Raw genomic sequence first — 23,566 nt, forward strand, 5'->3', positions numbered from 1 at the left:
TAGTGAAGTCTACACCACTGCATAAGTGGTGTACAAAGGAGGGACACCTATATCCCTCACTTCATGTAATGAGTGATACACTGCACTGCACTTTAGGCATGCAAATAATTGACCTGGAAATCTCAGGGGAAAAGGAGACATGGATATACTGGTGGGCAAGTCTGAGGCCTTTAAGATATACTGAACTCACCTTGCAATTTACAGCTCTGTGCATGCACCTGCATTCCTTTTAGCATGAGTTAGATTTACTTCATACTTGACATCCAAAGAAAGAAAATCTAGGATGATCTGACAAATCATGCTTTTCTTCTTAGTATTTGCCAGCATTTCCAGTGTAAATCACTAGTAAAGAAGTTGTGACTCTCCCAATGGATATTAATATGTGGAGCTAAATGGATGGAACCACCAAGTTTCCTGGCATTTTAAGAATGACAATTATGATGTGTCCAGTACTATAAGCATACCTTTTATACCTCCTGAAAAGTCAGGTTGTCTTCATAACAAGACTTTATTTTCTAGAACGCTGCTGCACATTCTACTAGAAAGCTTTCAGTAATTGCATATTATATGTATATTTTAAACAAATGTAAAGCCATAACCAACACTGCAGTTTAAGTGTAATGACTAATTTTTACTTTTTCTACTTTAAATTTCTATCAGCTGTTTCTGAAGTGCTATTGGTCAAAGGCAATAGTGAGAAGTTCTTTTTGAAATTAATCTCTCTCCCATATGTCAGGATTAAAATATAGTCTTACTGCAGCCTAATGAAAAACATTGAGCCTGCCTCCCTACAGTATTCAGTTTTCACCAGAACAACTCTGTTGACTTAGAATCTAAGCTGTGATTAAAGGAGTGTGGAAAAAAAACCCAGGAGCTCATACAGAACAGATTTAATAATTTATAATTTTTTCCCCATCAGTAACAAGGGAAAAAATACTACCTATATACACCTGATAACAAAGACAAACCTAATTACTGTCATTTCCAGGCTGGCCATATTAGGTCAAGGAATTCTTAGAACTTACAAGAGGACCATTATGACAAAGGTATTTTGGATAAAGAATGTGTTGTAGAAGGAAATGTAGAGAAGAGATAGCACGAGAAGTAAAGTGCTGCCTTGGTGTCATGACAGCACCCCATTCCACAATCTTCTTTCTACAGTGCTACTCTCCCTATGAAAATACACAGGAAATGTGATCTTTGGAGTGTATAGGTCTCTGTAAGTTAGATGAATAAGATTTTTCATAACAAATAAAAACCTACTATTTCAGATGGTGGCTTTAATAACAACTGGGAAATGTAAACAGTCTGCACAATGTTGTACGAAGATTAAAGGTGACAGAAATATATTCGAGTTCAACAGATTGTCTTGTGGTGAAAAATAACTTTATACAGTAGTTTAAGTGCTGAATAAAATGTTTTGTGACAGAAATTTCCTACAAAGGAAAAATTGAAGCAGGCATGTTTCCAGTCTAGGGTGCATATACTTGACATACAGCAAAATTCACAAATATTTAATTGTTGTTTTCACAAAGTAAACACAGTGAGCTCTCCACAGTTTTTAGCCAATGTCCTGTCTGATTACACTACTTTGAGCTAAACGTTTCAACAGTCACAAGCAGCCTTTGCTAAATGATTACCTATGATCAGCCCTACCTGATTATCAGTGACTGCACTAGCTAAAACATTCTGGAATATTTGTCCCTTAGGGCTTTGCTCACACTGTAGTTACCCCCACATGACTTTTTGCTCATTTGCAAAGGTGGATGACTACACAACTTGTGGAAGCCTCAGCTCTTGCCTAACAGTTAAAATTTGACATTGATTAGCATCATCAGTACAGGGTTTGTCCTCTTCCACCCTACTGTTTGCAATGCTCTTATATCATCTATGTTTAGGAACTAAACTGACTTCCCTACATGTTCTGCTCCATAGCATTACAGTTAAAAATCTCATCCTTGTCCAGTAAGTACATGTCTCTGTTTCAAGAGCAGACAGATGCTCTTTACCCCTTCCCAAAGGAGTAAAGAAAAATGCTCCACACTGGATTGGAAAGAATGGGAAGTTTAAATGGAAGTATTATTCATAACTACATATATTAGTACAAAAGCATATAAACCACACAAATCCATAGCCCACCTTGGCTATGGTACCCCCAAAAAGCCCCATTAGGCCAAACCTTTCCACAACCTCCCTCCAAACCAGGCCAAAAACCCCAGGCCTCAAATGTCCCCCTGCCACCACAGCTCTCTACCCCACCCCATACCAAGCCCAAGTGACGCAGCTAAAAATTCAGCTTTCCAGCTCCAGGATGCTCAAGGACAAAACCCTCACCTCCCCTGTAAATATGGCACAATGAGAAGAGAGCAGAGAGAGGAAAGGGCAGAACAGATAGAAATGCCTTTTTATAAAGGGTTGTAGGGCTTATGGAACTGAAATAACAGATTACATTTTCTGGTCCGTCCCTGGACCTTGCTGGTCCTCCTGGAGGTCCTCAACTCTGTGGTTCTTAAAGGCATCCAGCCTCAAACCATAACAGTACAGCATTATGGTATCTTTGTCTGCAGTGATAGAGAAAACTATAGCTTTGCAAACAAAGCTAAGTTGAGGATAATTTAGTTTGCATCAAAACCTGACTACATTTCATCTAACATTTGGCCACTACACTTACTCTGTGGGAGGAAACAAGAACTTAATAGATTATAAAGAAAATGTTCCTGCCTATAGATCATGTCTCCTTTATTAATGTCTCATGACTGGTGAATTCAGATGTATTTTGTAAATATAATTATTTTTTTTTCATATCAGTATTAGGAAAGAAAAGCAAACAAGACCAAATCTAATTAATGAGATGCTTTAGAAGATTATTTGAAGCAGACTGATTACCATGTATCTGTCTTAATTACAGTATACATAAACCAAATCATATGAAATATTAATCTTCTGTTTTTAGACAAAAAAGAATCAATACATAGAATGGAAGTTAAGGTTTTTTTCTGTGCACTTAAGAAATTAAGATAGCTTTATGTAGTTTTAGGATAGTTCTGGAATTTGACAATTAAATTAAAACAACCAAAATCCCATTCCTCCAAAACAAAAAGTTCTGAGTCTTCAGAACTAAGCACTTGACTGCTTTTTTAAATTGAATCATTAAATATAATCTATAATCCACTTGCTTCTTGCAATGCTAAATAAAAGCATAAATAATTTAATTGAAAAATTCAGGAGAATCAATTTGTGACAGATAGAATGGTTCTCACACAATATTGAGCAGCTACAGTTCTTATGTAAAAACCGTATTTCCTACATGATCATAATGAATGATTTCAGAAATGTTAATTATTTTGTTTGACTTCTCTGGTTCTCAGAGTCTTACTTCTTACTGACATCCTAAAACCACAGCTCTAAAGCTCAGCCCTGTGTTGCACCCTGCAGAAGATTCAGATGCAAATGTGGAACCTGATGCATAGGGAACATATTCTCCATGCTTTAGCCCTTAGACTTGCAACTTACATTTTCTGAGTTCAGATTTGAAACTCTTTTCATTTATGTTGCTCCTGTGCACTGAATACAAGTTTTAGTCCTTGATCTCCAGGATTTTAAGACCTGAAGTTATGCCCCAATATGTTGTGGTGCTCTTCGTGCTCTCCTCTCCAGTGGAGCAGTGAGCACCACCCTACCTGCAGTGCAGAATAATTGGTTTCAACATGCAGCAGAATTTCACACACAGAGGGCTAAAATGTTCAAGTTTGAGTTTCTAAAAGATACTGTATGAACCAGTAAGTGGTAAACAGGATTCCACTGTGGTTTAAAGTGGTAGAGAAAGTGAGGCAGGATAATGCAGGCAAGCTGCCAAATAGGAAAGTCAGATTTCTCAGCACAGACAGGACCCTTAAGCTTACAACTGTACTAGTAAACAGAATGAGCTGGGAATAACTTTCTGGCTTGAGGTCAAATGGTATTGCAAAGCACATGGCCATACAGCTAACTTCTCTTACATCTCAGACAGGGTGGCACAATACAAACTGCCTGTTGGGAACAGTTTGTGGCCTGTGTTGTCACCCAAGCCACATCCAGACATGCAGGTCAGTGCTGCTGGGCCACACCAAATCTGCAGGGGCTGTGCAAACTAGTGAATGATATGGAGAATTGTGTGCTAATGCCATGGCTGACAGAAAGGCTCTATTTAATTTACTCTTACAGTTTGATTATCTGAAAGATTCACACTTAAGCAGAAAGGAAATTCAAGCAGATTCCAACCAAAACAGTGCAACAACAATAGCCTAAAATTTCAAGTTAATTTTAACCTCAAGTATTTTGTGTGCAAGTTTTGCAACTCTGGTACACAGAGTCTCAAGCCATGCATGCATGTTGGGCCAAATTAATTAGACTCAGGGATTGCACATCTCTCATTCTGGAGTAGCTGGTACTCATAGATTACTTTACTAACACTAGAGTACTGTGTGGCTTCCACTGCCCTCTGGGGCTGGCAGTCACAAGGATTCAGAGACGTGAACACAGTGTTGAGCATACCTCCTCCAATTTGCTCCTGTTCCTTCTCTCCTCACATCTGTTTATGGCACCATGGCTTCTCTGAAGGTCAGCCGTGCAGCCTCCAGAGTACTAAGATTTTGTAACTAGGATTTGGCATTTAAAGTGCTTTTATTTTATTTTTAAGCAGTATTTTTGCTTTTTCTTTTTGAGTATTAGTTATCCAAAAATGTCAAAGACAAATTCCAAGCCAAAAACCTAAAAACAAACAAACATTTATTTTTCACTCTTTCTGTCTGTGCATACACACCCACAGAGCTAGTTTTCTCTGGTTTCTTTTCTTACACTGAGGACAACCATACAGGTTGGGGCTGTTGGTTCATTTGTTCAGCCGATTTTGCAGAACTGTCCTTGGCATTCAGGGACAAATAATTCATTCCAATCAGCAAAAAGGAGACAAAAGAGATAATCCAATACTGCAGTAGATTTGCAAGCAGTTCAAGGTCTTATCAGGCTTAAATATCTTTTTTTTCAAAGAGATGTAGAGGTTTCTCAAAGAAATGTATAGACCACTATAAACTTGAAGTAATAGTTACAACAGAGACAGCAGTGCAGAGGCAGTATGTGATTTCAGAGTCAGATGACCTTGACACTGTAATTATCAGCACACAGTCCATTATTGCTATGTCTTTAAAAAGACAATGATTACCCCTACGTTTCCTGATTGTCAGGAAAAGAGATTTTGATACTCATTTGTCAATTACTTGGAAACATTTAATACCAACTGTAGTTCCAAATTTCAAGTTCAATTTGCTGAGAGAAAAGATGCCAGTAAATTTTCAGTCTACTACACTTGGGCCAAGACAGATCTTAAGATAGCACTTAAAAAAAAAAAAAAGACAGACATAGGTACCATTACCTATCTACCAACAGATACAATTTTATGGTTTTTTCCTTCATAATAAACAATTTTGCTCAAGAGTAAAACACATCACTGACTTCACATGTAAAGCAGGAAGGAATTGTTTAGGAAACAATACAGGGACTAGGCCTTCCTATTGGTTTTAGTGCTCATCATTTGACAAGGTTTGACCAGGACCAAATCAATTACTTGGATTGCATTATTTCACTCCAGCCTATAGACATCATGCTTTAGCATGAAAGGAAGCCTGAAGAGAATTGGGTCATGATGACTAAGAGTGCAAAAAGTAGCCCAAAACCCAGCCAGATCCTGAAATTAAATACCTGCTCTCTCTCTCTTCTATCTAATAGCTGCAAAATGTTCTTTGTACTTCTAAACATAGCAGGGATCAATTTAAAGATAACAGAAACAGAGGTGGCAGTCAGTGGCTGCTCTTAACCTATTAGAGCAGCTGTACCTCATTTGGATAAAACTCCTATTAATCTCAAATTCTATGTGAAAAACAAAAGTAGGCATTAAGATGCCTTTCACCACTGGCTTGTGCTGATGGCCAGCATAAGATCTGTGCACCAGGAATTTCTAAAGTCAGGTTTAGTTGAGGCTGGACCCCTCCCCTACTGGCAGCATGCACTGGCCAGACATAAAACAACTCATTAAGAAGCCATGAACCATTGTCTGCTAAAGAAAGCTCCCCAAACCACAGACATATTCTACCACAAAATCACATTCAGCACATCATAAAAGGGAAATGTAATACAAGCTTGTTCTTAGTTTTTTCGTCAGCTGGTTGTAACTGTAGGTGACTGAGAGAGGCCACGTACCTCAAGGGCTTCCAAAAGTTTTGCCTCTCTTGGGCAAGGAGATACAGTTTGCCTTATGGTTCCAGATGGTTACTACAGATTAGCACTGCTTAGCTACGTTGCATTCTCAGAGCAGGCAAGCAGTAATTAATTGATTCCATCTGTATCTACATTTGGGCAGTGAGTGATTTATAGCGACCATTCCTACAAAGCAGCAGAGGGTACAGGATTAACAAATCAGCCCCAATGGGCTGTAGTGCTGTTGAGAAATTGACAGTACTGACAAGGCCCTCCATAAAAACATTGAGACTGAGCTATTGCAACCAACTTGCTATAGCTTGAAGATTGAATACAGAACATGCTATGCTACAGAACAGTAAGAATTATTTCAAGACAAAATTTGTCCAAATGCAGATACCGAAAATGGGATCTAAAACTACTATTGGGTAATTTTTGCATAGAAGGTCACATCACCTCAGATAATTGAAGCACTTTCTATCAAGATTTACCAGCTGAAGTTGAAGCAGAAATTCTGTCAGTGACTTATTTTAGGAAGGACAGAGTGCAAGATATTACAGTGCATATACTGAAATTGTCTTCCATTACTGCTCTTGGAGTCCCTATTATTCTGATAGGTTATTACAATTACATATTCACGAAAGAACAATATAACTTTTCTCATTGCTACAAAGCTTCCAATATTTACTGTAAGTAAGGATCTTTTAAAGATCAAAGTTCAAAGACTGTTCAAAACAGCCTCATATGTGCCACTACATGTGGTCAGGGTTATGATTCATATTGTGTGAATATTCTTATTCTGAATCAGTCAGCTAGTATAAAGGACTTTGTAGGATTTGCATCAAAAGTTCCCTGAATTAGTGTGTTTGCAAGTGGTCTTCCTGACATTGGGAAGCTCAGCAGAGAACCAAATTCTTCCTATTTACCTGCTTAATTCATAAAACAAGATCTATGGCAGTTCCTTATTTCCATAAGGTAATGTCTACAGTATTGAAATGATACTATTGTAGTTTTGAAGTATGTGACTTGTATCACAGAAGCATCTGAAGGACAAATGCAGTACTATTCTTGTTAGTGATGGCAGTTTTTCTTCAAAGGAATACTTGCTGGGATTAGTACTTGAGTACAGTCACTGGCCCTAGACTGATGGATGAAATAGGCTGGACTTTGGTTTAAAATGTGTCTGAATATTTTGTACATTTTGGTTAGAAGCCTAGGCAATTCTCTAAGTGTATTCACTTGATCACAAACCATTAAAAATTGCCAGGTAAAAATTTGATACTTGGAAACAAGTGACTTCTCTGAAAGCCAACCAGCACTCTTTGGTTTACAAAGGCAAACATGGCTCATGCAATTTATGCTCCTTTGCAGTCCTGGTACAAAACAGGTGACTGTAGTGTTTCAGCATGGGCCTATCTATTATTAAAATAAACTTGGAAGTACTCTATTCTGGCTGTGCTCTAGTAACAGCTGTCAGATTGAGCAGCACTTTGTAAATCACCTTCTGTTTAACATGCAGGTGTTAAGAGTTATTTATAACTGTACCGTATAAACGTCACAAAAGATGTTTGGTGATTCACAGACGATAACAAAGTACATACTGTGGGACAGACATGGGAGAGAAAGCAGCATGTTTTTTAGACAGAGCCATTTGGAGTTCTTCACACTATTCCTGAGCAGTCCCCAAGGGCATCAGCATTGTCACTGGATTAGACTTCTACTCAGTTGCTTGAAAACCCAGCTCTGCTGAAGCTAGCAAGAATGTTGCCCCTGTTTTTCTGAAAGCCAAACTTTCACTGATGGCTTCATGTGACAGCAGTATAGAAAAACTGAGTGAAAATTTGAGTGTGGTAGGTTTGCACTGAGTGCAGTAATCCCCTAGGTTCTATCTACCTCTGAACCATCTGATACTGTTCATATATATGTGACATATATGCTGTTTTGCTAAATACATAGTAGATGACAGCAAAAAAGTGGCCCAGGGGTTTCACCAGCCTGAGGGGAAAAAAGGCCTGTTCTGGCAAACTTGCCTAAAACTGTGCAAAGCAAACTTATTTCTAATTTGACAACTGTGATCTCTTTAACATCAGAATTTTCAAGAAGTCAGCAAAAACTTAAATGAAAATTTAAAGTGTCAGAATATCCTGTGAAAGGAGGTCCCATGCCACTTAAAGCTTGATGAAGGGCAGCTTTCGAACAGATTTACTCTTCTTTTCAGCTTTTTGACCAGAGAACATATGTGTTCTGAGGACCTTGACAGCACTATGTAGAGAGCTAACCTTGGAGCTTGCTGTTAATGTATAAGACAATTCAAAATAAGCCACAGATGTTTCCTCAGACTTTCAAAATATACATGCCATTGACCCCATGGTTTATGAATATATTTAATTTTTAATCTGAAGGCCTTTGGTTATGCTGTTGGCCAGCGTTCTCATGCCTAGTGATCTTCAGTCTCTTTCATGGCTCTGATCCCTGCTTTGGGATTTCTTGTTGATGCTCATCACATGCAGATAAAATGTAAGAATTTAAAAACCACTGATAAATTTGTAATTATTTTATCTATGCATTGCATATGCATTGGTTAGGCTGCACCTTGAGTACTGTGTCCAGTTCTGAGCCCCTCAGTTTAAGAAGGACATTGAGACACTTGAACGTGTCCAGAGAAGGGCAACAAGATTGGTGAGAGGCCTTGAGCACAGCCCTTGAGGAGAAGCTGAGGGAGCTGGGATTATTTAGCTTGGAGAAGAGGAGGCTCAGGGGAGACCTCATTGCCCTCTACAACTACCTGAAGGGTGGTTGTAGCCAGGAAGGGGTTGGTCTCTTCTCCCAGGCAACCAGCACCAGAATAAGGGGACACAGTCTCAAGCTGCGCCAGGGGAAGTTTAGGCTGGAGGTGAGGAGAAAGTTCTTCACCGAGGGAGTCATCAGTCATTGGAATGGGCTGCCTGGGGAGGTGGTGGAGTCACCATCCCTCGAGGTATTCAAGAGGAGATTGGACGTGGCACTTGGTGCCATGGTCTAGTCGTGGGTCTGTGGTGACAGGTTGGACTCTATGATCCTCGAGGTCTCTTCCAACCTTGGCTATACTGTGATACTGTGATTACCAGAGATTTAAGCTCTGATGAACAAAGAAAAGCTTTCTTCCTGGTTACAGGGGTTCTTTCTCCTTCTGCTCTTTGTGATGTGTTTGTCTCACTCAGGTATGACTGAATCTGCCAGAACCAATAAAGGTACCACATTATTATTTGCACTACTTTAAAATCTGTAGGGATGTAAGTTTTGGTCACTTACATACATCAGAAACAATTGTTAGAAGCATTTCCTAGCCATTGAGTGAATTTAATTCTTTGTGGCTGACAACAGTAGTTTTGACTGTAAAAGATGGCACAGTGAATTATTTCAAGGACAAAAAAATACTTAAGCAAAAATTGACAGATGGAAAACAAACTTAAAAATAGTATCAGCTGTACAATTCATGTTAAAAATTTATGATTGTGATGCAACAGAAAAGGTACAGATGCATCCAGATATTTTTTTCCTTCTTTCAAGTTTAGAATTTATTTGTCCTTTACTCTTTTGATTTACTCATGTTTTATAGCAACTTTCAGAAAAATCATGCTACAGTAAATTTGTCTTTTCAAAGCACCTCTAAAACCTCATACCATTACCTGGCAGCTAACGCAAATCTAATCAACTCATCAATTGCTTGTTGAAATAATGTCTTACAGTTGCTCTTGGACAACCTAACTACTGCCCCAAACCTGCAAGCTCCAATACCACCTATAAACCAAGTGAGCAAACAAAAAACCCACAGGCTTTACTAAGGCAGAAACAGTCAAACAGATCCTGACAAAACAGACCATCTAAATGCTATATTTATTTAGATTCTTCACACTCTTTCTTTGAAATGAGGAGACAGTGTCCACATATCCTTCACAGTTCATTAATCTTACCGGGACACAATGGCATATTAATCTAAAGTAGTGAGAAGAATGCTGACCACAGCTGACTGTAATACACACAAGATGTCTCATTGCATTTTTTGGGAGAAAAATGCAGCAGAGTATCCTGAAGGATGTAATTCCAAATGTAGGCATCCCCAGCATTTGCTTAAATAAAAATGCAAAGAAACCTTTGCCAAGAATTCTTTTGTTTTACTTAAAGTAACTTTGTTGTTCAGGCAAAACCCCGAAAGATTTGGAAAGTTCTCTGTTATACTCCTTTAAATTCCACCCAGGAGTGAATTTATAACTTCATTGAAATGGGCTATAAGAGATGAGATGGAGACATCTGCTGATTAATTAAAGAAAATTAATTTTCTTTAATCAGTCCCACGGTAAAAGACAATGAAAATGAGTATTAGAAAAGAGAGCTCTTTGTGCAGCTTGACAATTGAAGAATGTATATTACAATACACAACTCTGGAGCGTACCCTGGCATTGGCAGGCTCACTATGATATAGAATCTTGGGAAGAATAATGATAGCAGATTCTTTGGCTCAGCTTTCACCACTTTGACTGATGGATAGAAGTCGGTATCGCAGCTGTCACAAGAAGTAATGCCACTGACTGCCTGTTCACTGCTTTTTCTGTCTTCAGGAATTAGATGTTTGAAGTCACATACGAGCAATCATTAGTTTAATAATTTTGCTGATTTGTGTTTTATCAAGCAACAGATATTAACCTTTGAGGTTTTGAATTCTTAATGCAGTTTCAAATCATTATAGTTCTCTGCAGCCCACTGATATTTCTCCCATACTATTACAGTTGGAAAAACAGAAGTCGATATAGCAAATCTAGAATGCATTCATGAACCAGCAACATATGGAGCTTGGAAAGAGCTGCTTAGCACAAAACCATTTTAAATATTAAGAAGCATTAACATCATAATACCAGTAACTTAGAACTGGACTGTAAGGAACACATACACATGTTTCTAATTCTTGCAATAGCATATTCCTATTTTACTGTATCTATTTGGTTTTAAAACCCTTTCTTGTCTCCTCTCCTTCCTACTTGGAATATATTTTCACTTGACTGAAGCATGCACCCTTCCTAGGAGACCTCACTATCAGTCCTGGTTACAAGCACTCCTCAAACTGTGATTTTCTGTATGTCAATGTCCTATACTGATGCGCTTTTTTGGTGTCTTACAAAACCCAAACAACCAGTACCAGAAATTATATAATTTTCCAGACTTTCCAAAATTAAATATAGATGTAAAATTCAGAATAATCCACTGGATGTAAGGATTGTGTTTTGGCACAGGCATTGCAGAACTAAATTACTCAAGAAAAACAAATATAAGATAATCACTTACCAGAGATTAATTTTGATGATACCAGCTTCCCTGCCCCTTAGTTTCCATTAACTACAATGCACCGAGGAAACCACTACAGCTATCTGCCCAGACCAGGAAGGAAGTGCTCTCCCCACCCTTCCATCATCATGGTCAGGTGGGGCCATGACTTTTAAGTAGACTCATCCACTCCTTGTAAGGAAGGATTCTGAAATCCTCTAGGCATTGATTAAATCAACATGGTGTTAGGCTTCCTCTAATTTTATTGAGGTTTGAGAGATCCTGGGAGTGAGTACATTGACATGAGTAAAAATCAGTATGAGTTAAAATATACTTATAAGAGTTATATGAAAAAATAACATGGAGTGTAGAAGTAAAGTAATATCCCAGGTGTTTGGGCTGTTTTATCTAACCCTTAGAGGCTTTATTCAAGGAACATGCTGCTACCAGCTTAGACTCCATCTCCCTATTCTAAGTAATGGCAAGAATTGGAAACTGAGAACTTATGCTTAACACCTATGTATTTGATACAATTAGAGCATATATAAGCATCAATTAAACAAATATTCTCAAAACCTTAAAGAATCTGTAGATTTTTATCTGTAGGAATACGTTGCATTTTAAATAATGTCTGTATTTTTCCCTTTAAGAACAAAGACAAAAATGGGGGAAAAAATGATTTAATTTGATCTCCTGTGTTGTTGCGATTAAAGTTCAACTGGTTCAAAGGATATACATGGCAGAGAAGACTGTTTTATGGTAGGAATAACTGGACATGTTTTCATGTTAATCTAACTGAAGAACAACTCTTTCTGACAGCAGCTCTTTCCTAAGAACTGTGTCTTAAATCCAGTTCCTCACAAAGGGGAATTAGTGGAGCAGGAAGCTCTGGCTGTTCTAAAAGGCAGTTCATGCATTGCACTACATTAGACTTGTTTTCAAAAAGACAAGTAACACAATCTCTTACACTGTTTTGCCTCTTTAGCATAATAATAGGTGTACATATCTTATGCCATGTAGATTTTTTAAGTACTTCAGAATGCAACTAAGCAAATGTAGTAAAACACTGTAAAGTAGGAGGAATGTGGACAAGATCAACTCATGTTTTAGTCATATTAATCACTTTTCTTATGACTGAACTGTTAATCTACAGTTTGCTATTAGTTTAGTAAAGAAATTAAATATTTAGGAATTAGGGCAACAGAAACTACTTGCCAGAGGTAGAATGATCTACCACAGACAAAGGAGATTTAAACATGAGTTTGTATTACTCACAGAGGCATCCTCGGGCTCTGTTTTTGATTCTTCTCTGTGCTGTCTGAAGATGAACACTGGAATGCAAATGGAAGTTAGTCTCAGATCATCCTTATGCTACCAGATTTTTTATTATTGTACCCTTACTGGCATTCTGGCTTTTTATTTTGATTTTGCCATTTTTCCAAGCAAACGGTTTAGAAAAGCTAAGTAAGAAATCTCTGAATTTGTAAATCTGAACTAGAAGACTATTCTTAGTACCCACAAAGAATCAACTAGATCTACTCCTCAGTCTCCTTGGCCCAAGGTATCTTTCTAGCTAGTAAAAAGAATGCCAAAATAAGAAGGAGCTGCTCTTCCCAGAAACAGGTAACATGTTTCAGGAAGTGAAAGCTGTTAAGAAAGAGAAGATGAGCCAGGCATTTAAGATCTTAGTCAGTACTGATCTTCTAGGGCTTTGTTAGTGTGAAAATGTTTTGGAAAATAAAATAATGATTAAAAATTTGTGTAGATAATTTGTTCAGAAAACCTTTAATCGGTGCTTGTTTTAGCTTGCTCTCACGTGGAACAGCCAAAACCAGGCAGTTGCCCAAGACAGCAAACTGGGACAGTAGAACAGCCACTTTCTTCCCAATTACTTTTCCTCTACCAGAGCTTGGAAAAACAGAGGGGTTCTGCTAGTAACCATATGCTAGAAATTTTACAAACTGATAAAGGAAGTCAGCTCACCTTACAGAATGCTTCTCACTTCCACTGGGAAAGGAGAGAGGCATGAGAAGGAGGCAGAGTTTGAAAGACAGTTCATGCTACAAATATTCAAGCTTCCATGGAGAGAGGCTACTTGACAGTGCCCACTGGTCTCAGCTAACTGCACTCTGTGAAGGGGAGTGTGCTACTTGAAAGGTTATGAGCTGGTTCTGGCAATGCAACCCAAATGTAAGGAGGGAGAAATAGGGTTCATGGGGGCCAGGGCTTCCATGTGTGGCTCCATCCAGAGACAGGTCTGGTTGAGAGCAGAAGCTGAAAGCAGCTTAGTGCAGAGGACTGCAGTGGTGGGGGGTGAGAACCCGTTAAGGCCATTTATTAACAGTTGGTTGCTATTAAATTAGCCTTCCAGCACAGCCTTTCTAGCTCCCTGTGTGGTACTGACATCATGGAGTAGAAGCAGGAGTATTTCATCCTGATATTTTTTCCAGCACTAGAGCTGGGAAGGGGAAATGTGTCAGAGGATGGCTCCTCCCATTACCATCACACTGGTGTGTGGCTTGGTATGCCATCCTTCAGGGTCTTGCGAAGGAAAGAGGAGTATGCTGAAGATGTGTGACGTTTGCTTTTCTATTCTAATTTTCTTTCCCATGTCATGCCTCTGTGTGTCTCATGGGAGCTCCAAGTGATTAGCCACAAACTCTGGTTGATGATCCCTTTAAAAGCAGTTTGCTGTGCTCCTGTAGAAAACCACACTGTCCTTCAGGCAAAAGCAGCATATACAAAATATGATGTATTTGCTAATATTGTGTCTTTCACTCTTTGAAGCTGCCTGTAATTACCTATCTAGGGAATAGTTTGATGTTTACATTTTCAAGTATATGGCTGGTTGTATTTAGCATAATATTTTTCATTTTTTCCCTTTCTTGTTGCACTTTTTGTAGCCATAAATTAAATTACATTATGTTACAACAAGAAAGGGGATTGAAAACAAGACACAGCATTCATGAAACCAGAGACTAAGAACCAGTAAAGACTTTTTAGGTGGTGGCCATCTCCCCTGAGTATCTGGCTATTACCCATGACGTATAACGCCCAAAGGGATCCACTGACTAGTTTGACATCACTTCTCAGGGAGAAAAGCTGGCCAGCTGCCACAGCCTCACCCCCTGCAGCCAGACCAAATGTCTCTTGCTCAATAAAGCTGGCTTTGGGCCTTTGGGTTAAATCTTCTCTTGGATTTAAGAGCATAAATTCTGAAAGCCTTTGTTGGTTTCAAAGGAGGTATTCCAGATTTACAACAGTTTTCTTGTGATTGGAGGCCAAAGTGAGGTCTAGAGTACATAAAATATATCCAGGCTTTTGGTCTAAATTTATTAGGTTCCTTTATAAAGCCTTCAAACAAGATTTATCCTCTGGTTAAAAATACATTTCAGTTGACTTCATTTTTGTCAGCCATTGAACAGCCTCCTAAAAATCTTCTTTTGCCACTAACACAGCCTTTATTATTTATATGATATATGTGTATACATGTGAACAGCGCCACAGAAATAATTCCAACTATAAATTTACTGTCTTCACAAAATCATTGTGGCTTTGTGATTTTTCTTGAATTCATTTATTGCTTTCAAAAACTCAATCTCTAGAAATTGGAGTAGAGTAATTTATATTCTTTAGGTGGGTAATTAATTTTCTTCACACAAATAAACTGTTAATGGAACTTTACGGCTGCAGACACAAGCTGCGATGATCTTGAAGGCCTCTTCCAACCTGGTCTGGTCTGGTCTGGTCTGGTCTATTCTATTCTATTCTATTCTATTCTATTCTATTCTATTCTATTCTATTCTATTCTATTCTATTCTATTCTATTCTATTCTATTCTATTCCATTCCATTCCATGCCATTCCATTCCATTCCATTCCATTCCATTCCATTCCATTCCATTCCATTCCATTCCATTCATTCCAAATAACGGCCTCTAGGAAGTAGGCACTGACATCAGTGTTTTGTGTTTGTTTCTGCAGGCAAAATGTCACTCTGTGTTATTAGGTTTTGGGCAGTACTTGTTTGCACATTTTGGTTTTCAATATCCTGGTCATTAGAATAAGCAAGGCTTAATGATGCCTATTATAGTTTAAGTCTTTGAATACTTAACATATTCTTTAAGTATTTCCTGGAAAAATTCCTGCTGATTTTTATCAGATGCTTTATGTGCTGCTTTATGATATCAGCTGGCTTGACACAGCATTCAGGAATCCTAGACATTTTTAGAGAGATAAGCTACTGGCATGTTAGCCGGGTCTGTCTCTTCTGAACACTGCTTTGTATGAGCACGTTTTCAGCTGCAAGCACTGGGAAACATCAACCACGAGTTGTACTTTCTGTGCAGTCTGCTTCAGGCTACTTATTTTTTAACTGAAGAAAGTTTCAGACAGAGCAGTCCAGCCTTTAAAAAACATTTAGCCTAGCTCAGCAAGTGAGTGGGAGAAGGGCATAGAAAGTGGCAGTGGGGATGGAAAGTAGGAACCCAAGGGAAGGAAACTAATTTGGGAGACAGTTATTGGGAAGGGGAAAGACAGCTCAGAGAAGGAGGATGGAGTAGGCTATTATAATAACCAGCGAAGTCTGCATTGAAGTGAATATTATTAAAGAGATGAGTTTAAACTGGAGTCTTGAAAACTGAGCTGACAAAGTTAGAATAGAACTGGAGAAGGTAGAAACAGAGGAAGAAAGTTTTTGGAGGGAGAGGGAAATCTGGAAGTGTTTTCTAGGAAGACTTGCTCCATTATCTTCCCATGGATCGTAGTGAGGCTGACTAGCCTGTAGTTCCCTGGATATTGAAGAAAGAAGTGACTTTTATTTTCTTCCAGTTCTCAGGAACCTCTCCTGATCGGTCTTTCAAAGATAATAGATAGCCAACCTGCAATGACATCAGCTTCTCCTCAGCACTCATGGGTACAGCCTGTCAGGTTCCATGGACCTGTGCATGTCTGGTTCCTTTAAGTACTCCCTAATCTGATCCTCTTCCTCCCAAGGTGAGTCCACTTTTCTCCAGATCTTCCCAGTGGTCTCAGGGACCAGGTATTCCCAGAAGATGGTCTTACCAGTAAAGCCTGAGGCAAAGATACTTACTGAGTACAGTTATCATTTTTATGTCCTTCGTCACCAGGACACCAAGCTTGGACAGTGTCTCTATTTTCCTCCTGGGTCACTTCTCTCTGCTTCCATATTTTGCATAGATTTCCTTTATGGCTGAATCTTGTAAGGAGCTCCTTGTTCATCCATGCAGGCCTCCTGCTGCCTTTACTTGATTTTCTGCTCACAGAAATGGACCATTCTTGAACTTGGAGGTGGTGATCTTTGAAAATGAGGCAGGGAAGCTGCTGGAAAACATGTCCTGAATGTTAAATGCTGCCTCAGAAAAACACATTCTAGTGCATTTGTCAAAGGTTTCCTGTCCTCCTCTGATTAAGAAAGACACTTAAATGAATTTTTTCATAGCTGTTCATTTCTTATGCTCTGTCTGTCCTGAGCTGAGGCTCTGACTGACAGAAATGCTAAGCACTATTTATTGCAACCAAGAAAATAATGATTTGTAATTTGAACATAAAGAGCTTTATTGCTCCAAACACCATGTTCAGAGCATCTCAACAGTGCACCTCCAAGTTAGAGGATACTTTTGACCTTCATCTCTCTGTGCCTCAATTAGATGCCAGCCCTTATCTTGCAAGAGTTTGTGAAGCTAAATTAATTAGTCAATGTGAAGCCCTCAGAGACAGTAGTGATAAATGAGACAGAAAAGTCTATGCAGGAACTATTTCTCTTCTGAGACCATTTGAACAGTGAGAAACAAATAAGACTGGTGCCACACAGAGCACAAAAAGTGTATGAGAATGTGCTGAACAGCTTTTTGTAGAACTCTTCACCCTTGGCACTTAAAAAGGCAAAGTTCCTATAGAAAAAAGTGCTGAGAGATTATGAAATGCATATACACAAAGAATACAAGCACAGTTATATAGAGCATCTTAAATTCTGGCATTTTTCAACATTTAAATGATGATTTTGTAAACTTTGAGGTGTTTCTACATGTAGTTATGATAGAGTATTAGCTCAGCAGAACAAGTGGTAACATCAGGAGGTTTTGTTGTTTGTCACAGCCCTTCAGTTTTCCCTTGTGACTCACATTTTTGTTAAGATACTTTCATTATTAACACTAATGAAACTAATGAAATTCTGAAATGAAACTACTATTCACTAATGAACTACAGGAGTATCTCTGGTAACGTAAGAAATAATCTCATTAGAAATAACATGTTTCTTAGACACAAAACTGAACCATGACATAATGGAAAACATCTGTATTGCAAGGACAAATATGTATTTTATTTTCATTAGTGCAATGGAGCATAATTTCTTTAGAATTATGGTACTGTGACCACTGCAACTCTGTACATATTTTGTTACCATCCTTCATTTGATCAGGTTTAAAGCCTGGCTACAAGCCTAAGCTAGAGAATCAAAACATGAAGACTCTCTCCTGTCACCTTTCAAAAAACTTGGATTCTCTAGTGCCATATGGAACATGAACTTCTGATACAATGCTTGCCAGTCAAACAAAAAAATGAGAAACTTTTCTCCTGTTTACTTCAAAGAGATTTAAAATCAATGAACTTCAAAACTGAAAATGCAATCTGTTCAATAAAAATTTTGCTGTGGTTAAAGCCCACTTGAAACCATGGAGTCAGCATGGTTTTATAGCAAGCTGAGACTGAAAGAAATGGGATGAGTCAGTGGCCACATGCTGCTGGACCTTCAGTACTTCTTAAGTCCATCTAAATATGTCTGTTTCACGTTGCTGCAAGGCTGTTCCACAGCCTAACTTGCCTGCTACTTAGAAACCTGCTTCTAATTTACCTGTTGCCAGTTAAAAACACCTGGGTTTGTACTGTCCCTTCTTCCTCTGTGGTATTCACCTTGCAGATATGTTTTCCAAGAGTAATCATACCTCCTCTCAGCCTTCTTTTGTTGAGCTGAATGAGCTAAACTGTTGAGCTGCCTCTCACAGAATAGACTTCTTGTGCCTATTCTTTTGGGAATGCCCTCTCTGCATTTCCCATGTTTTGATTTCAAGTTTTTGATCTAGCTGTCCAGAACAAGAGTTTAGAGAAATTCTTTCAAATACTTCCAATAGCAACCCTGTTATTTAATCTTTTCAGGCTGCAAAACACTTCATCTGTACTTACAAACACTGTACTACCTAGTAAAAGGCACGTTTTCCACAGCTCTGGCTTGTGAAGGTTTACAGGTATCCTAAATTTAAAATGCCCACATTTTTTCCCTAATCTGCTGTTCAGCACAGAAAGAGAAAAGACTGGGACAGTGCCTTGTGTTGGGAACACAAACAATATGCAGTGAAACTCTGAACCAGAGCTTAAGTCTCACCAGAGTCAGAGCAACTCATCTTTTATTGCAAAAAGAGCAGCAAAGAGCACATAAACATGTAACCTACAGGAATGTTTTGTAATACTGAAAATTCCGCAGAAAAATGATGATTACTGCCTAGTAATGCTAAAAGCAAAACTGTAGAAATGAGCTTAGAGAAAGTCAGTCCTATTCCTGCTGAATACTCTGTAGGGGTAGTGAATGGTGGGGGTTGGAGTAGGATTCAAGTTTCATTGCTTCTATTTAATTTTGGGATATCAGGAACACATGTAACACAGCTCCTCAGGCAGCCTGGCAATACTCCAGCTCCCTGCTAAGTCAGTCCCCCACGAACGTTGCCACCTGCCCCTCTGCCAGCAACCCTGGGTAGAAACTTGTGTGAATCACTTCTTGCGCCTGGAAGAGGTTGCATGACTAACTGCATCCTTTCCATGTGAACTTGCAATCACCACCATAGGAAGTTTACACTTTTATGTCATTTATACAGTGAAAAACTATTACTCTGAATTGTGACAGCTGTCAATTTTCACATAATTAAAGAAGGCTCAATGCAGCACAAAAAAAATAGTAACTTTGCACTTATGGTCGCTCCCATCCACCCCCTCCCAAGAAACAAATATATAATTTGATCAGATTCTTTATGAGGGAAAAAAAGTGGTACTCAGAGGGAGCTGGAATCTGAACCTTCAAGTTTTAACATTTATACTATGAAGAATTTTTCATTAATGACAGTAATATCGGGTTGATGTGTCAGGTACTTCACAGTCTGAGATACTGTTAAAAATGTTACCAGCCACAGAAATTCCAAGAGGAATCTGGGTATACAAAGAGAGGAGTGCTGCTGGAACTGGATAATGAACAAAGAAGGTCTGGTTGGGGATATGAATCACAGAAAATTCCAGTTGGAAGAGAACTCGTATATCATCCAGTCCACCCTTTGACCCAGCACTGAAAGGTCAACACTAAACCAGGTCCCTAAGCACCAGGTCCCTAAGCACCAGGTCCACACGCTGCTTAAACACCTCCAGGGATGGTAACTCCACCACTGACCTGGGCAGACCACTCCAGTGTTTGATAAGCCTCTCTGTGAAGTATTTCCTAGCATCCAGCCTCAGCCTCCCCTGGTGCAGCTTGAAACTATTTCCTCTAGTCCTGTTGCTTGCCACCAAAGAGAAGAGGCTGTCCCACTCTTAGCTCCAATGATCCTTCAAGTAGTTGTGAATGTTGGAGGCAGCCTTGGCTGCAGTGACCATGAGGTGGTGGAGTTAAGGTGATACAAGATGGTATGAAGTTAGTAAGTAGAACTGCAGGCCTGGACTTCAGGAGAGCCAACTTGGACGTCTTCAGGGATTTACTTAGAGGAATCCCATGGGTTAGGGCTGTAGAAGCTAGGGGAGCCAAAAAGAGCTGATAAATATTCAAGCACCACCCCCTCCAAGCTCAAGATCGGTTCATCCCCATGGGTAAGAAATCAAGCAGGGGAGGCAAGAGACCTGCATAGATGAGCAAGGAGTTCCTGGAAAATCTCAAGTGGAAAAATGAAGTTTACAGTATGTGGAAAAAGGGACTGGCCACATGGGAGAAATATAGGAACACTGCCAGGGATGCTAGAAGGAAATCAAAGCCCTGCTTGGAATTTAATCTGGCAAAGGATGTGAAAAAAAACAAGAAGAGCTTCTTCAAGTGTATCATCAGGAAAAGGAATACCCCTGTTCCCCAGGGGTCACTACTGGGTCCAGTCTTATTCAATGCATTCATCCATGACCTGGATGAAGGAACAGAGTGCAGCCTCAGCAAGTTTGCTGATGTTATAAAACTGGGAGGAGTGGCTGATACACCAGAAGACAATGCTGCAGTTCAGTGAGACCTGGACAGACTGGAGAGTTGGGCAGAGGTGAACATGAAATTCAGCAAGGGCAAGTGCAGGGTCCTGCACCTGGGGAGGAATAACCCCACGCACCAGTACAGGTTAAGGGTTGATCTGCTGAAAAGCAGCTCTGCAGAGAAGGATCTGGGAGTGCTGGTGGACAGCAAGTTTGCCATGAGTCAGCAATGTGCCTTGTGGTCAAGAAGGCAAATGGTATTCTGGGGTGCATTAAGAAAAGAGTGGCCAGCAGGTCCCTTCCAACCTCTACCATTCTATGATTCTGTGATGTGGCATGCTCCAGTTGATGACAGAAATAAATCTTTTACATACAATGTCAAAGGCAGAGTTCTTCAGCCTACACAGACACAATGAAAAGCAGGATGATCCTAGGTGATAGTTTTTAAGTCTGTAAGTTTTAATTCAGGATTACACAATCATTCATTTGACTTAAGGAAAGATGAGAAGACCAAAGAAAGAGGAGAGGTCTTCAGAATTGTGCAGTTTGTGACAGGTACCAAAATTTTGTCCAAGAAGACCACACAAGTAAGTGAATGAGAGACCAATGAATTCAGTGAATCATATGACTCTGAACCATCCAATTGTTTCTTTGAAGGCCCATAGGTCTCTGAACAGTTATGTGAAACAATTTTCTTATTTCATTTTCTTTTTTACATTTTCAAATGAATAGTTACAACTATTTTTATTCATGACAAAAACTACATGTTTTGTGGGCAGTAGGAGTGCAGTTCTGTCTGGTAAAGAATTCTGTGTTCACACATTTCTTCTATGCAAAAAAAAGATTATCACCTTTGCAAAAACATTTTGCCATTGTGAACAGGTTTGAGTGATTTTGCTCAAGTCAGTAATAGTTCTCTGGGTTAAATGCAGAACTGTTTTATAGTTTGGCCTTTTTACTCTCTACTTGTTCTGCCTGGGTCTCCTCCACAACCCTCAATTTTCCCCCATTGCTCCCAGTTTCACTATATCCATCCCAAATTTGCCAACTCTGACACCATTACCCAGGTAATCTCAGCTTTTGTGGTCTTGGTGATGCAGTTACCGTGGTGCCTTGCGAGATGTTACTCCTCCAAAGGTCTCCAGAACACCTCCCCAGTTATCTGTGAAGCTGGGCCTTCTGTTCCATTTCTCACAAAACTCCCCCTTAGCCACCTGTGAAAGCCAGCCATCCTGGATGGCTGCACATCCTGCACAGCGCTATCTGTAACTTTAGTCATTGCCCACACTCTTATCAATCACCTTCAGTGCTTTCTCATGTAATGTCCAGTAATTTTCCACATCCTGTTCCTTTGCCTAACCTCTGGCCTAGTTATTTGCTCACACATTGATTCCCTAAGTTAGGTTTTCCATATTTCTTTTTCCCATCCTTCATTCATTGCAGGTGGAGCCTTTTCAGTCTCCTTAATTTTCAAATCCCACTGCATCATTTAATTATAAGCTTCTTCCTCACTTATCTTTCTCCCTGCTCAGTTGATCCACTTGTTCCCCAGATTAGGGATGTTACAGGATAAATTCTTCTTTTTCTTTACCTCCTCCTATCAGCCTGTTAAAATCTGTCAGTTGCTGGCCTCAAAGAAAATATAGTTAACTGCAGAAAGACTTCAGAAAAGAGAGGAGTCTTACTGTCAGGCAGAAGCAAATGGAAGTGCTTATCTCAGAAACAGTGGTGGAGCACTAATTCCTCCTTGTACACATCCTAAACCACCTCCTGCTGTCTATTACTGAGTGCAGAAGTACAAACTCTGATGCAGGAAGATAACCAGGTGCTTTTACATGTGTATTACAGAAAAGAGGCAGTATTGACATAAGATTAAGAAAATTAGGTCTTCTTAACCTGAAATACTTTGACACTGTGTGCCCAGCCCCCCCTCCCCCTTTTTCCCCCTTTTCCCCCCTTTTTTTTCCTTAACACAAATTTATACAATTCATGGCTCTTTGAAGGATTTCAAATTAGGAACTCAAAACCTGATGTGTCCAAAATAACAAGAAACTCCAGAGATTTTGTTAATAACAGGGAAATATTGCAGACATATTCTTATGTACTCCCATCATAGTGCAGTACTGAGACAGATGTAGCATGCTGCATTACAGCTTTTTGTCACTTCATATTTACTCTCTACTCAAAGCGAGATCCAGCCGGTGCTGTAAGTCTCTGCCGTAAGGAGTTGAACATAGCACTCCAGCAGCAAGAAGAGGATCTGCAGAGTAGGAGGAGGCAACACAATGTGTTTGGAAGTAGATGTGGTACTGATGGGACTACTTGGGTAATTAAAGCGAGCAGGGAAACTGAAGTGATAATACAGGCATCAGGATGACTCCAGTGAACTTGAGATTGTTATATTGTGTCGGGATGAGGCTTGCCATTTTCTCCTTTTCATTGCTCTCTCTCAAATTTATAGAGTATAACAGAGATTTGAGAAATGAATTATTCAGATTTCATCAGTGTCTTTTGCTTATAAGCACACATTTTGAAATGAAAAAATTACAACTTCTGGACAGTCTGTAATGATGGGGGGTTTTTACGATGCAGAACTTACAGTTTGTCTCTTGCAAATGAAATATCAACTGTACCTACAACATTTCCTATACAACCAGATATTTAATTTCTACAGCCTGACTAAGTATTCTTTAACAATTAGTGCATTTCTTTAACATTAGGTATGGATTTACCAGTGTAGCATGTGTTACTTTTGTCATGTCTAAGTGGAGCAGCCATAAAAGATGGCTCTGCCTCTTAGATGAGGCTGCATC

The 23,566-nt window shown here is 39.3% G+C and overlaps 2 protein-coding genes across 2 annotated transcripts in view; one reads left to right on the top strand and one right to left on the bottom strand.

The window, feature by feature from the left end:
• Window positions 1–23,566, top strand: part of SHISA9 (shisa family member 9) — a 178,120-nt gene that overhangs the window by 40,378 nt on the left and 114,176 nt on the right. The gene's annotated exons all lie outside the window — the stretch shown is intronic.
• The window catches only part of LOC137445408 (uncharacterized), a 390,880-nt gene that overhangs the window by 32,278 nt on the left and 335,036 nt on the right, over window positions 1–23,566 (bottom strand). The window contains exons 3-4 of the mRNA XM_068147099.1: window positions 16,621–16,868; window positions 12,805–12,860 (exon numbers count right to left, since the gene is read on the bottom strand). Coding sequence (XP_068003200.1) covers window positions 12,805–12,860; window positions 16,621–16,868 — 304 coding nt within the window. The remainder of the gene's footprint in view (window positions 1–12,804; window positions 12,861–16,620; window positions 16,869–23,566) is intronic.

This window comes from Melanerpes formicivorus, unplaced genomic scaffold (genome assembly GCF_026170545.1).
Source record: "Melanerpes formicivorus ecotype bairdi unplaced genomic scaffold, bMelFor1.0.p_v2 SCAF_14, whole genome shotgun sequence".
Taxonomy (NCBI): Eukaryota; Metazoa; Chordata; class Aves; order Piciformes; family Picidae; genus Melanerpes; species Melanerpes formicivorus.